The 13,212-nt window shown below is 56.9% G+C and overlaps 4 protein-coding genes across 4 annotated transcripts; 1 reads left to right on the forward strand and 3 right to left on the reverse strand.

Annotated features, from left to right (window-relative positions):
- Window positions 1-907: 907 nt before the first annotated feature.
- On the forward strand, window positions 908-2,757 carry N656DRAFT_779064 (glycoside hydrolase family 33 protein). Its single transcript, XM_064815123.1, has one exon. It carries the CDS (start codon window positions 1,370-1,372, stop codon window positions 2,597-2,599), a length of 1,230 nt encoding a protein of 409 aa, XP_064670402.1. The 5' UTR covers window positions 908-1,369; the 3' UTR covers window positions 2,600-2,757.
- A 1,130-nt stretch (window positions 2,758-3,887) lies between these two features.
- On the reverse strand, window positions 3,888-4,184 carry N656DRAFT_678212 (uncharacterized protein; the record flags this gene model as incomplete). Its single annotated transcript, XM_064810518.1, has 1 exon — window positions 3,888-4,184. A coding segment is annotated over one exon (297 nt), but the record flags the coding sequence as incomplete, so codon positions are not given.
- Window positions 4,185-6,350: 2,166 nt separating this feature from the next.
- N656DRAFT_708978 (uncharacterized protein) lies at window positions 6,351-8,909 on the reverse strand (the record flags this gene model as incomplete). The annotated part of the gene is made up of 3 exons (XM_064811556.1): window positions 6,351-6,416; window positions 6,470-8,224; window positions 8,292-8,909. 3 exons carry the CDS (start codon window positions 8,907-8,909, stop codon window positions 6,351-6,353), a joined length of 2,439 nt encoding a protein of 812 aa, XP_064670404.1.
- A 2,726-nt stretch (window positions 8,910-11,635) lies between these two features.
- Window positions 11,636-13,084, reverse strand: N656DRAFT_798021 (pyruvate dehydrogenase; the record flags this gene model as incomplete). The annotated part of the gene is made up of 2 exons (XM_064817708.1): window positions 11,636-12,703; window positions 12,773-13,084. 2 exons carry the CDS (start codon window positions 13,082-13,084, stop codon window positions 11,636-11,638), a joined length of 1,380 nt encoding a protein of 459 aa, XP_064670405.1.
- Window positions 13,085-13,212: the final 128 nt, after the last annotated feature.

Below are 13,212 nucleotides of genomic sequence, written 5' to 3' on the forward strand. Positions count from 1 at the left end.
CTCCCGATCGAAGGCATTGACTCTGATCGGCTGCCTCATTGTTCACACAGCAGGAAGCAGGGGATTACTAACTAATATGGCAGGAGGTCAGAACATAACATGTGACTTCGATGCGAGCAAGGAGGAGATCAATAACAACTTGACGTGCCGTCAAGCATTACTACACCTCATAATGATCCATGTTCACTGGCAGCTTTGCTTCAGGGGTATGTTGTCATTCTCTTTCATCGAAGTTGATGTCAACCTAAGGGGCACGGCAATGATGCTGGTAATGCCGTGCAGGTATTGTACCTGCCCTTTCCCTAGTATAGTGTAATGATAGGTACCAATCGCCGAAACCATGATCACCTACCTGGAGCATCTCCATATTGTCCTGGAGCATCGCATAGAATGCTGCATGGAAAACGGGCTGCGGTTATGCGATAGGCCTGGAGTGGTAGCCATGCTATCATAGGGACCCGACAGGCACATAACCAGTCTGATACATGGACTTCAAGATCTTCTACTGGGCTTGAGTTCGCCAGCCTTTGAGCTGTGGTGTATGCTTCTAGATACTAGGAGGTAGCTGATGGAGCGCAATGCTCAGCTCAGGACCATGTGCACAGGTTCATCCATGGCCTAGTACCACCGTCGCACGCCCGGATCATGGGGCATGAACCGCGAAGGCCTGGTCGTTCGGCTGGCCTCTTCATGTGCATACACAACCCTAATGGCTCTCGGTCAATGTCGACTTTTCAATGCGAGTCTGCGACTGTTGAACCTGCTAACACTCACGGATGACGGAACATGAAGCATCAAATCGGAGTGAACCCCGGATATAATCCGGGTTCCATCATCATCAAAGTTCAGCCTCCAGCTATTAGTGCCTACCAGTTGTGCCTCGGGTCAGCCAGGGCTATGCCGTACCTTTGGCCTTGACCAAGTCTGGCAACTGCTCACAAGATGATGGCGCCCACGTGCAGTTCTGCTCTTTTTGAGTGGCTCATGTTGGGTTCGCATTCGTCGCATTAGCTAAGTCGCGAGGCTATGGCCCCAAGGTCCATAAGCAGTCGGGGAGACTCCAAAACTCCATCCTTTTGGAGACCCTGCTACCAATTTTAGTATCTAAATTTAACAGCAACAAATCTTCCTGCTCAACAACACCGCATAAGCCGGCGGAAAAAGGACCCCGACAACAACATTGGACCACAACAGATCCACGAACGTATTGAGCAACTCAAAGCGAGTATAAGTCGTCAAGATGTTCGTTGATTGCTGTCGTTCAAGTGCCACCAGCAACGAGCTGCAGCATTGGAACGAGAACTTCACTGCATCGCATTTCTCCTCGCCTTGATCCGTCCGCATCACCAATTCACCCAACCACATCGCGATGCGCTGGCTTCAGGGCGCCGCGGCGCTCTGGGCACTGTTTGCCCCCCTATCCCACGCTGTGGTCGACGATCCAGCCAAGGACGCCGCCCCGTACCACCGGGAATTCGTCCTCTTCCGCAGCGCCAACATGGCCTCGCCCGACAAACTCTCCAGCGGGATCGGCTTCCACTCCTTCCGCATTCCCGCCGTAGTCCGCACCTCGACGGGCCGCATCCTGGCCTTCGCCGAAGGCCGCCGCCACACCAACGAGGACTTTGGCGACATCAACCTGGTCTACAAACGCACCAAAACCACCAACAACCACGGCGCCGACCCGGACGACTGGGAAGGCCTTAAAGAGGTAGTCGGCTCCGGATCGGGGACATGGGGCAACCCGACCCCCGTGGTCGACGGCGACACCATCTACCTCTTCATGTCGTGGAACGGCGGCGCGTACAGCCAGAACGGCAACAACAAGCTGCCCGACGGCAGCGTCACCAAGAAGATTGACACTTCCTGGGCGGGGCGCAGGCATCTGTACCTGACGCGCAGCACCGACGACGGCAAGACGTGGTCCAAGCCTGAAGATGTCACCAAGGAGCTGACCCCTGACGGGTGGGCGTGGGACGCCGTCGGGCCGGGGATCGGCATCAAGCTGACTACCGGCGAGCTGGTCGTCCCCGCGCAGCGGAGGAATATTATCGGGCGTGGTACCCCCGGAAACAGGACTTGGTCCCTGCAGATGTTGCCGGGGGGTGGGTCCGAGGGTACCATCGCGCAGACGCCGGATGGGAAGCTGTACCGGAATGACAGGCCTGGTGGGGATGGGGATTACAGACGGGTTGCGAGGGGCACGCTGACGTCGTTTGGAGCTTTTGCGGACGATACGGGTCTGCCGGATCCGAGGTGCGAAGGGTCGGTGCTGTTCTATAACCAGGCCGATGATGGTCCGGCGAGGACGATTTTTATGAACTCGGCTAGCAAGGACAGTCGACGGCATATGCGGGTGCGGATTAGTTATGACAAGGACGCGAAAAAGTGGAATTATGGGCGGGAGCTGAGCGACGCGCCGGTTTCTGGGGCTGGGTACGAGGGGGGGTATTCGAGCATGTGTAAGACGGCTGATTTCAAGATTGGTGCTCTGGTGGAGAGCGATTTCTACAATGACAAGGGGGGCGGGAACTCGTACCGGGCGATCATCTGGCGGAGGTTTAACCTGTCCTGGATCCTCCATGGGCCGCGGAATTAGGGGAGAAGGTGGACTGGATGGAGCCTGAGGCGGTCAATAAAGGAGATGGATCCGTACATACTACCTACATGTAACTTTTACTTACATTCGATTGTACATACTTGTTAGCTACATCTTAGGTTGCTAAATCGAGAACATACGCAGAGACGTGGGATTTCCGGGATGAAATCTTGCAGATCGCTCTGTACGGCACTGGTTATACTATCGAATTATAACTCCGAGTACCTAGGAGAGGCTATTAGTGCTTAAGGGGCGGCGAACACTAGCGGAGAGACTCGTGTGGAGGTGAAGCTGAGGAACCTCACACAGCTAGAAGCACGGATACATCAACTCTCCTTACTGGTAGTTTCCTGCTGAATCTCATGAAGCAACAACACTCTGCACTAAGATCTAGCCACATCACATCCAGCTAGTTTTCACCCCGAGAACATGAAGCGAAGCAACCACAGAACGCCCATACGCCAACTCCAGGCCTTTTGGATGCAACAGGAAACAAAACCATTGTCCAGTCCAGCCCAATCCAGTCGCTAACAGGTATCCCCAGTCTAGCAATCCCATCCATCATCCGGGCCACCACCCTAGCCAGCTTCACCACCCTAGCCAGCTTCACAACCCAAGCAATCATCCTTCCCCTACAGCATCCTCCCATAACAACACCTAAGCATGTCTCCGAGTCCCCTAACACGTCGCAACCCCTTTAGGGTGTAGGATGTGTGTATCATTTCCAACCGTAACAAGCAAAAGCAGTCTCCACCCCGACCGGCATCGTCGTCGTGGTAGTAAACACCCCCGGTGGGCCATATCCGGCCAGTGCCGTGCTGACGGCCAGGGCACAGCCATGGCAGTGCAGCCACCAGGTCGTGGTTGTGTATCGTGAGTAGGTGGTGAGTGTCTTGCCTGCTGACTGTTTGGGCTGGACTACAAAGGTTGTGCTGCATTCCCCTGATGATCCTGGTTCTGCCAGTATACCCCCGGCCGCATGTGCTGCTGGGTATTGCCTGGGTTCTGGTTGGTGTTGAGGGTACTCAGGGTAGGGTTGGGGGTTTGGGTTTTGGGCTTCCCGCCGTAACTCTGATGGTCTTGTGTTTGTTGCCGTCGGGAACGGGGCGGAGGTGCCGGTGATGGTGATGATAGGAGCTGGGACTGCAGTTCGAATTGGAATTGCCCCTAACACACCCGCCACCCCCGACCCAGAAGCAGCAGCAGCTCCACGTCCCACGGCAGCGGTAGTAGTCACCGACACCCCCCCTGCATCTGCCTCTCCCAGACCAATACTCCTCGGCACCACACTCGGCCGACATACCGTATTCCAATACGTACTCGGCGTGCCGACCCTAGCCGTGGCATTAATCCGTTGGTTCGGGCAAAAGTAGTAGTCCTTTTGAACAAGCAGGTTGTCACACCCGTTGCAGTTGACCTGGCGGGTCTGGAGCACGGTGGACGGGTAGACGGTCAGGGTGCCGTCCCAATCACACGGGTACCCCAGCGTCTCGGTCAGGGTGGTTGTGCATCCCTTCGACGGCAGCGGTTGGATGATGACGGTGTCGTCTTGTGGGAACGGCGGGCCGATGTTTAGCGCTTCGCGCAGTTCAAGGATTGCATTGTCGGGACGGGCGGGAGGTGTTGATGCCGGGGGTATGGGTGCTCCGTGGTCTGTGGGTATCCTTCCAGCCGGGTCTTGTTGCTGTGGTCGAATTAACCCGTCCCTCGGCTCGGGGGGAGCAATAGGGGTTGCGGGTACCCGCACCGCGAGTGCGGAGAGAAGAAGAAGCCGCAGCAGGTCCATCGTTGATGGTCTGGGCGACGGGAAAAGACGCAATGGGTTGCTAGCCAACGATGACGATCATATCCGGCTTTGTGCTTTATATGGCCGCTTCACCTCAATCGGGGCCACCTTGCCGTAGTCGTCAGCCCGGATAGAAGGTAAAAGCCAGCGTATCACTGCGGCGCCCAGACAGCTGCAACGCTCGCGTCCGTTGCAGTGTTGCAATGGTCTATGCAGCGCATCTCCAACTAGGGCATAAGCTGCGTGGCTAGACTGAGTGTATATTGAGTGAGTGCGCCCTAGGAAATCCCACGGGGTCTCGACCAAAGGGCAAATCCTGGATGCCGGGACAGCGGTGAGCTGCACGAGGACACAAAAACAAACAAGCTTTCCCCAATTCTGTCCTGATCCTCTCGCTGATGGTGGGACAGGCAACAATTTTTGGAAACAAAGACCAGGGCAGCCGATTCGGGGCCGGGACCGACAATATATTTGCACTATCCTGCTGCGTGCGAGGGATCCGGGTGCTGCAGCACCGCGAGCAGCCTGTTGCCCGGTACGTACACCGCTGGCTGGGCGATGTTACCCTCAGCGAGCGACGGCAGAAAGAGAGAAAATGCTGATAATGGAATGTAGAAAAGAAGGTGGCGAGTTGGTTGGGCGGGTAAATGCAAGGTAGCACAGGAACAGCTATCACTTTACCGTGGTTAAGGGGGAAGTTCAGGCCTGGGGAGCAGCCCCCATGAGGGAAGCCCTCCGCAGCGTCCGAATGGGGACATTGTTGGGTGGAAATGATCTCTCGTGAATGCCATCAATCCAGGGACGAGATAGAGCAGCGGAAGCACCGACCCGGGTTGGGATTCGAATGTTGCCTGGATGATCCGGGAGTAACACTTGACATGAGCCGATTCATGATCATCGATGGATATTGGTCAATTGGGTCCTCGGGACAACAATAGGGGCATAACTATAAATAGAACCTAAATTACACACATTAGCTCGATTTGTCTCAGAACGCTCACATACCTGTAAGGCACCCTGCAGTAGTACAGTACCTGGCTCATGCTCTGCAGGTCCGCCCAAAAGTTCTGGAGCTGCCTGTCCCCGGGCGTCGATCTGTACCTGAAAGCACCTTCCTCTCCTATCCGCGGGCATCTGCAGCCGACGCCTGCAAGCCACCATTCCCGGTTGAGTCGGCAGAGGTAACATTGAGCATTTAGCTTGAATTAATTGCCCTTGTCAGCAGGACGGCATGTTCCTTCAGGCATATCATCGCGCTCCCGGAGCCTCTTTTCCTCCCTGAGCTGCTCCCTGCACGTGTTATCCATGAGAACTGTGATCCCAAGCTCCCCATGTGGCGGCGAGAATCCGCACGCCATCCTCATCACGCTGAAAGACTTTATAGGTATCAAATTCTCTCTCTCCAAGGACAGCCACCCCTTTGGGAGCTAGTATACATCATCCTCCCTGCTTTGGAATAATGTGGTCGCCTGACAGCTCTGCTGCGGGCATCAACGGCAACAGCGGTAATTGACAACGCGGAGACCGGAAGACCGCACTTGCTGAACAGCGATGATATACATGGAACGGGCCTATCTGGCAGCTCCTTCGATGATCCTCACCAGATCACAGGCCGGGACGGACAGCGTCGACGAGTTTAACCCGCGCCTCCTTTGAAGCTTCAACACTTCGTCGCGAGCACGCTGCTGGACCGTTCTTTCAGCGCTTGTTCCTCGCCGCGGAAGCCGTCGGATGGATGGCGACGGCCCTTGGGCCCAGTATTGCTCCCTCGGTTCGTCCGTCGTCTCCGCCGCGGCTGCTGCGATCTGGTCTGCACCTGCCACTTGCTATCGCCACAAGGCAGCCCTTCCGCCGGTGGCCCGGGGTGGTTTGAGCCCGCAGAACGATTCGTAGAGCGCATCCAGCCGCTGATTTAGAACGAGTCTATCCAAGAGAGTTGAAATCTTAGCTCAGGCTGCCAGAACCTCAGCTCCCAATAAAGAATTCCGCGTCGGGCAGGTTGAAGATGGACTGGAACCCCTGGGGTTGGAACTGTAGGAGATTAGCATACTTTTCAAAAAGGCAGTCCGGCTCATGCTACTTACGGTATCCCCCGAATCATACTCCCCGCGCCACCCGGCCTCCGTCCCATCCATCCACTCCATGATCGCAGCTGTACCCATATGCTGCCCTCCGTTAGCCATAGCCGGCACCACCGGCATCGCCGCGTTGCTGCCGGCCACATCCTCCAGCAGACGCAAACACTCCTCCAACTCCTCAGTAATAGTATTCAACACCAGACGTTCCACTTCCGCATCCGACGCGCCTCGCTGGAGTGCCTGAACCTGACTGAGCAGCGCAGAGTAGACAAGATACCCCTTAATATTGGTCTCCCCGCACCGAATGCGCCTCTTGGTCCAGCTAATCGAGTACTTGACCGCCTCAAGCAACTCATGTCTTGGTGCGGCGCCGCTTCCCACACCAATGCCGACCGACGGACTCGTGTCTGCTTCGTTGCCGGGCGCGCCTAGCCGATCCAGGGGGTAATCAATACTCATGCTCTGGCGGAACGACCGGTCCTCTTGCACCTGCCACAGCAGCTCCAGGCAGATCGTCAGCACAGCCAGGGTTGGAACCGAGCGGAACGCCCCGTAGCCGCACGTCGCGAGTCGCGTAAAGTCGTCGTTTTGACTGGCTGTGCCAGAGTCGCCTGCGGGCGATCCCGTGGCAATGGCTCGGTACAGTTTGAGTGACGTCTCGACGCACATCTTGCGGGCAAAGTAGTAGGCTGGATTGGTGTGAGCCGACACCAACCACGGATGGTTGAGAGCCAAGAAGAAGCGGTGCACCATGTGTTCGGCTAGCCGCAGCTGGAAAAGAGAGAGGCGCTTTGGAAGGATACCGGCAGGGTCGTACGCCGGCTGCAGGGTAGCGGAAAGTGCCCGGCATGCGCTCGTCAACTCAGTGTTCCACTTCAACGTTTCTTCGTACGTGGCCTGTGAGTTGAAATGGTTAACGTAGTGAGCAATCGCCAGTCGAACAGGAAACGAGCGAAGAAGCGCCAATTGAACAGTCGTCTGCGTAAACGACCCTGGTGGCCTCGGAGACGACAGGGCTCTATCGTCGTCGGCGAGCTGGTCGTCATCGTAGTTGGATGGCGGGCGCGTGTCGAAATCGGCTAGAACCAAAAGAGGAGGAGCGCCCGAGTCCAGGCTGGACTGCAAGACAATCTCCAGCACGGTCGCCCACAGCCTGCGCCTCATCTCGGCGCTGAACCCGGACATGTTGGGCAGGTTGTCGGGGTCGCGGTGGAGGCCGAGATACATGGCGGTCCGCAGCAGTGCGCCGGCGCCTATCCAGGCAAGGTCGCCGCCGATGCCGCACGTCTCCCTGGCGAGATGGAGCAGACACATGCTCTGGAGAGCACTGAAGCTGACGCGCGACTTGTCGGCCGACGAGACGAGCCAGATCTGCGCCTCGTGGATCCACTGCGAAGCCGACCGGCGGAGAGCAGTGACATCATCCTGAAAGCACGTCCCGATGGCCATGCACAGCTGGAGCTGCACGAGAAACGCCGGATCCGCAGCCTGGGGCTTGTCCAAGTACCTTTGATAGGCGCGGTAGAAGGTAGGACGATGGAGAATCCGGTAGACGCTCTCAAAGGTGCGGAAGTATGCATCAACCAGCCGGCTGATGGTCTCCTCAGGAGGCAGGGCCTGGCCTAGCTGCAAGGAATCATGGGTTGGAGCGCTCATAGACGTGATGGCTTTGCCCAAAGCTTTGCACTTTTGCAGCAGGATATGTGCACTGGAGTTCTTTTCTGTCCTGATGCGCTTTGCGAGTCCAATTATCAGAGGAAACTGTCGGGCTGTCAGCTACACTAGGAAAAGAGAAACGCTGGGCAAGGTGGGTACGAAGACAACCCACCAGCTTGTCTCCCTCAAGCAGCCTGCCCGAGGAGGCGTCTCGGATTGGGACAGGGTTCAACCGATACGAATTAGCGCCGTGGTCCGGCCGTTTCAGTGCCTCTGAAAGCTGCTGCTCCAGCTGTCGGATCCTCTCGGCGAGGGCGGCGGTGTTTCCGGGTCCGCAATCGCCTTGGTGGACCATAGGACTCGAGGTTGACAAGTGCTCTGGGGTCCTAGCGGGTGCGCCAGATGTGGGACTCAGACGCGGAGGATCCTGCTGCGGTGGTCCCGATGGTAGCTTCACCTCCCTGAAGGTGAAGCCCGGGCCAATGACTAGGCGTTCTTCGGCGATTGGCGACTGCCCTCGCTGCCCTGAAGCTGACGCGGGTGCCGGGGAGAGCCGCCAGAGCCGCGGCTTCGGCCGGCGAGCCTCCTCGTAGGTGCAGTTGACGATCTTGGACTTCCTGCAGCTGGCGCATGGCTCGCTGCGATCGCATCGGATCTTGCGAGTTCTGCACTGAATGCAGGAAAGTGCGGGCCGGTTGCGCCGTCTGGGCTCCGTCAGTTTGGCACCGCCGCCCGGTGCGGGTGGCGTTGTCGCAGGCGACGGCGCCGCGAGATCCGTTTCCACCTCCATGCGCGTCGGCGGTCCAAGAATGGATACAAGAGGCTCCAGGAGACAATTTCCAGCGAAGATCTGGAAACCGAGGGCGGGATGAACCTCCGCGAGGGTGCTGAGCTCTGGGTGCAGGATCGGCTCCGGGGTCGGGAACACGCCGGCGAAACGGAACGACGGTGGGGAGAGAAACGAACAAAGAATTAAGGTTAATAAAATAAATAATCCAAAACCAATTAAACCCGGCGGCTGTGGTATGTACAGGGTAAAGAAAAGGAGATCGAATGAGGTACGGAGCCGGGGCAAGTATCGGGATAGGGTGATGGAACTCGAGGATAGGGCCACACGAAGACTGCGGTGAAGTCGCGTCGTTCAGCGCTCCGGCCTGTGACACTGCGTCTGCTGCAGAAATGAGAAGCAACAGAGCAGCAGCAGCAGCAACGCACAAAAAGACGGGCCGGGCAAACCGAAAGTATCGGGATAGGGTGATGGAACTCGAGGATAGGGCCACACGAAGACTGCGGTGAAGTCGCGTCGTTCAGCGCTCCGGCCTGTGACACTGCGTCTGCTGCAGAAATGAGAAGCAACAGAGCAGCAGCAGCAGCAACGCACAAAAAGACGGGCCGGGCAAACCGACCTTCGTCTTCGTGCAAACCAGTGGCAGTCGGCAAGTAAGGTAAGATGAAGGTACGAATATTCGGAGCCAAAAGTGTCGTGGGTTTGGAGAAGTGTGCTTAGGTTGACTTGGCTGCACCTGCCCAGAGCCACTGCCCACAGTGCCCAGTGCCCACAAGCTTCAGATCGGCATCTCGGACGGAATGCGGGGGTTGGTCCTGCTAATCACCGACGCTTTGCCTCTTCGGGGCTAACGTCGGGTAGAAAATTCCGGGTCTTGATTGTCTAAGGGATGCTGTGCAAACATGAAGGCAATGTTTCCAATTCCGATCCCCTTGGTGAAGCATCAACACAAGATCCCTAATCGCACCGTCAGCAGGAACAAATTCAGTCCGGCCAATGCCCCTTTTGATTGGGGAGCCGCGAGCTGCCGTTCCAGCGGCTAGCCAACCAGAACGAGGGCAACCGCCATCAGCGCCCCTGGCACTAACGAACGTTACCTCAGCCGGCGTCTGTCTTTTCGGGTGCTAACGTAACGTAAGATGGTGCCAAGGCTGCCAGCGTCAGCGGGTCCATTATCTCCGCCGCCGGCCGGCTGGGTGAGACGGGAACAACGACGTGTGAACCCGAGGAGGTCCCGAGATGACAGGGCTTTTTCTAGGCTTCGTCATCTCCGAGGGTCGCTGTGTATCCGTATATTGCAAGCAATTCGTCTTCACTCTTCAAGAGCCAAGGAAAGGCATTACAATTACTGAAGTTAAACTTCTTTTTGATGACTGCCCTCTACATTCTGCTGGACACGGCAATTGCCGTTGACACAATTCTCTCCTTCGGATATTCTCAAAAATCGACCGAGTAACATTCGGCAAGTCCGTCCCCCACAAGCCGAGGACCCTGAGTTCTGGAGAGGAGTGCGAGCGCCCGGCCGTTAACAATTGGCCCGACAATCCAACACTGCCGCTTAACAACCTAAGGTAAGCACCTTTTCCTACAACACTTACAAATCTTCCGATCACTGCCGAACATAACTCGAGGTCGAAATCAGTACCGCTCTATCTAACGCTGTAGAACGGCTCAGCAAATATACTTGTAGCCCTCGCAAACCTGTCAGGCCTGACCTGACGGGACCGGCTTTAAGCAAACTTCCCCACTGGAAGCTATGTGGGATCCGGACGCGGAATCCGACTCGTCCCTGTGTGCAAGGTTGCTCAATCAGGAAATTGTCCGACTTCCGTTGGGTGACACAAAACGTGCCAAAGACCTGCCCGAAAGCAAACGTCTATGTATTGAGATCACTTTATTCTGATACGAACGATGATATGCTTCCACGGTGTGAGAGAATCTCCTGCTCGGCATCAATCATTGCGGACCATGAGCGTGCTTAACTCGAACCGGATCTTCGGAGATAAAACCGCCGCGAGGAACATGTGCATCTGCCCAGTAAACTCTTCCCCACTTCACTCCGACGGGTCCGATTGTCTGACATGATATGCGGCACCCCGAGCAATCAGGCAATCAACGGGTATGGATGGCATGGATGTTTCCAGCCACGTGTGATTCTGAGTTGACCTGGAGAGACGGTAGATCTTACCGCAGTAGCACCTTATCCACGCAATCTCTGCAATATCTGGGTAAAGCGCAGACGCTCCTGAGGTCTATCCTCACCTCAGAACTCCTGTAATCACCATGATTAGCTGACAACTCCTTCTGTCAACCACAGCAGTATCAACGGGCCTCGCTGGAGAGCCCAGAACAGGATGAAGATGTAGCAGCAGTCGCCAGTGGTAAGACGTTAGCAATCGCCTCGTGCCAGCTCTCAACACACCATCGATACAGTTGAAACTCCATGGTCGATTAAATAACCCTGCATATCTCGTCCAAATGTACAGAGTGATGACAAAAAAGAAGCCTGTGCCGCGAGCACCGAGACGTAGCATGCCCTTGGTTAATCATACACCAGGTTGCAGGTCTTGCGTCAATAGCGCCTCACTAGAGCCAGAGAGCGCGTGCTCCCAGTAGCCCCAAGTCAGTGACCTCCTACCAGGATACGCCTCATGTTCCCCGTCTTCAAATACCTGTCTATACCGGATTTCGCCCCCTCAAACCTCGCTAGACTCCACCATGCATTTTATTTAGAGGAGAAGCTCGAGGGGGTTCTCGACGACCTTCTTGAACTCCCGCATCCACTCGGCGCCGACCGCGCCGTCAACGACCTTGTGGTCAAAGCTGCCGGTCACGACGATCTGCTCATCCCATTCGACGCCTGTAGTGCCATCCTCGTTCTCGACGGGGACGGCCACCTTCTTAGTACTTCCCACTGCCAGGATTGCCGCCTGCGGAGGGTTGATGACGGCAGTGAAGCGCTCAACGGCCGGGTTCATGCCCATGTTGGATATGCTGATGGTGCCGCCCTGGTACTCCTCGGGCTTGAGCTTGTTCTCGCGGGCCTTCTTGGCGAGCTCCTTGACGGCGGCCGAAATGCTCTCAAGGCCCTTGCCCTCGACGCCCTTGACAATCGGCGTGATGAGACCGTTAGGGGTCGCCACGGCGACAGAGACATCGACCGTGTTGAACTGGCGGATCACGCCGTCGCGCCACGAGCTGTTGACCGCGGGCACCTTTTTGGATGCCACGGCCATGGCCTTGATCAAAAAGTCGTTGACCGAGAGCTTGTATTTCCCCTCGGCGGAGCTGTTGAGAGCCTGGCGCAGCTTCAGTAGCTTCGACACCGAGAGAGTAGAAGAGACGAAGTAGTGAGGATTCTCGGATACAGACTCCTTGAGGCGGGAGGCGATGGTCTTGCGCATGCTGCTGATAGGAATGTCCTCGTAGGCCGCGCCGGGGACAGCAGCAGCCACGGTGGCGGGAGCAGATGCCGCCTTCTTAACATCTTCCTCGGTGATCTTGCCGCCCGGGCCGGTACCCTTGAGGCTCTTCAGAGGCACGCCCTTTTCGAGGGCTAATCTTTTGGCGGCGGCAGAGATGTTGGGTTCACGGTCAAGGGCGGTCTCGAGCTTTCCGCTAGAGCCGGTATCTTCGGGCTCGGGAGCAGGGGTGGGTGCCGGGGCGGGAGCCGGCTCGGGTTCGGACTTGGCTTCCTTCGGGGCAGCGGGAGCCGCGGCTTCACCGCCGGCATCCTGGAGGGTGAAGTTCTCAAAGGCGCTGATATCGGTTCCTTCCTCGACCAAGACGCAAATCGGCTGCGGGCGGGAAGTACCGTTAGCCATTATTACCACATTTGCCGGGTGGGAAGTTCGGCGCATTCTTACATTGCCAACTGCGACGTCCTTCTCGCCAGTCTCCTTCAGCACCTTTGCGAGAACGCCTTCTTCTTGAAACTCAAAGTCCATTTGGGCCTTGTCTGTCTCAATCTCCACAAGCACCTCGCCCGGCGAGATGGAGTCGCCGGGCTTCTTCTGCCACGCGCCGATATTGCCCGCCGTCATTGTCGGCGACAGCGCCGGCATCTTGACGACGGTGTGTGGCGGGTAGGAAGCGTACCATCTTGTTAGACTCGGCATGGCAATGCGTGTGAGTCTGGCATGTTGGAGGGCTTGCCTCCGGAGGGCTGCGACGAGCATGGCGGCCGAGTGAGGGTTTAACAGGATGCGGTGGGATGCGAGCAGAGGAAGGAACGGTCCCGAAGCGTCGATAAGGACAGTCGGGCAGGCTCTAGCAGGACCTCGCAGCCGCGCCGAAGGTCAATTGA

This window comes from Canariomyces notabilis (assembly GCF_033297395.1).
Source record: "Canariomyces notabilis strain CBS 508.74 unplaced genomic scaffold N656scaffold_10, whole genome shotgun sequence".
Classification (NCBI taxonomy): Eukaryota; Fungi; Ascomycota; class Sordariomycetes; order Sordariales; family Chaetomiaceae; genus Canariomyces; species Canariomyces notabilis.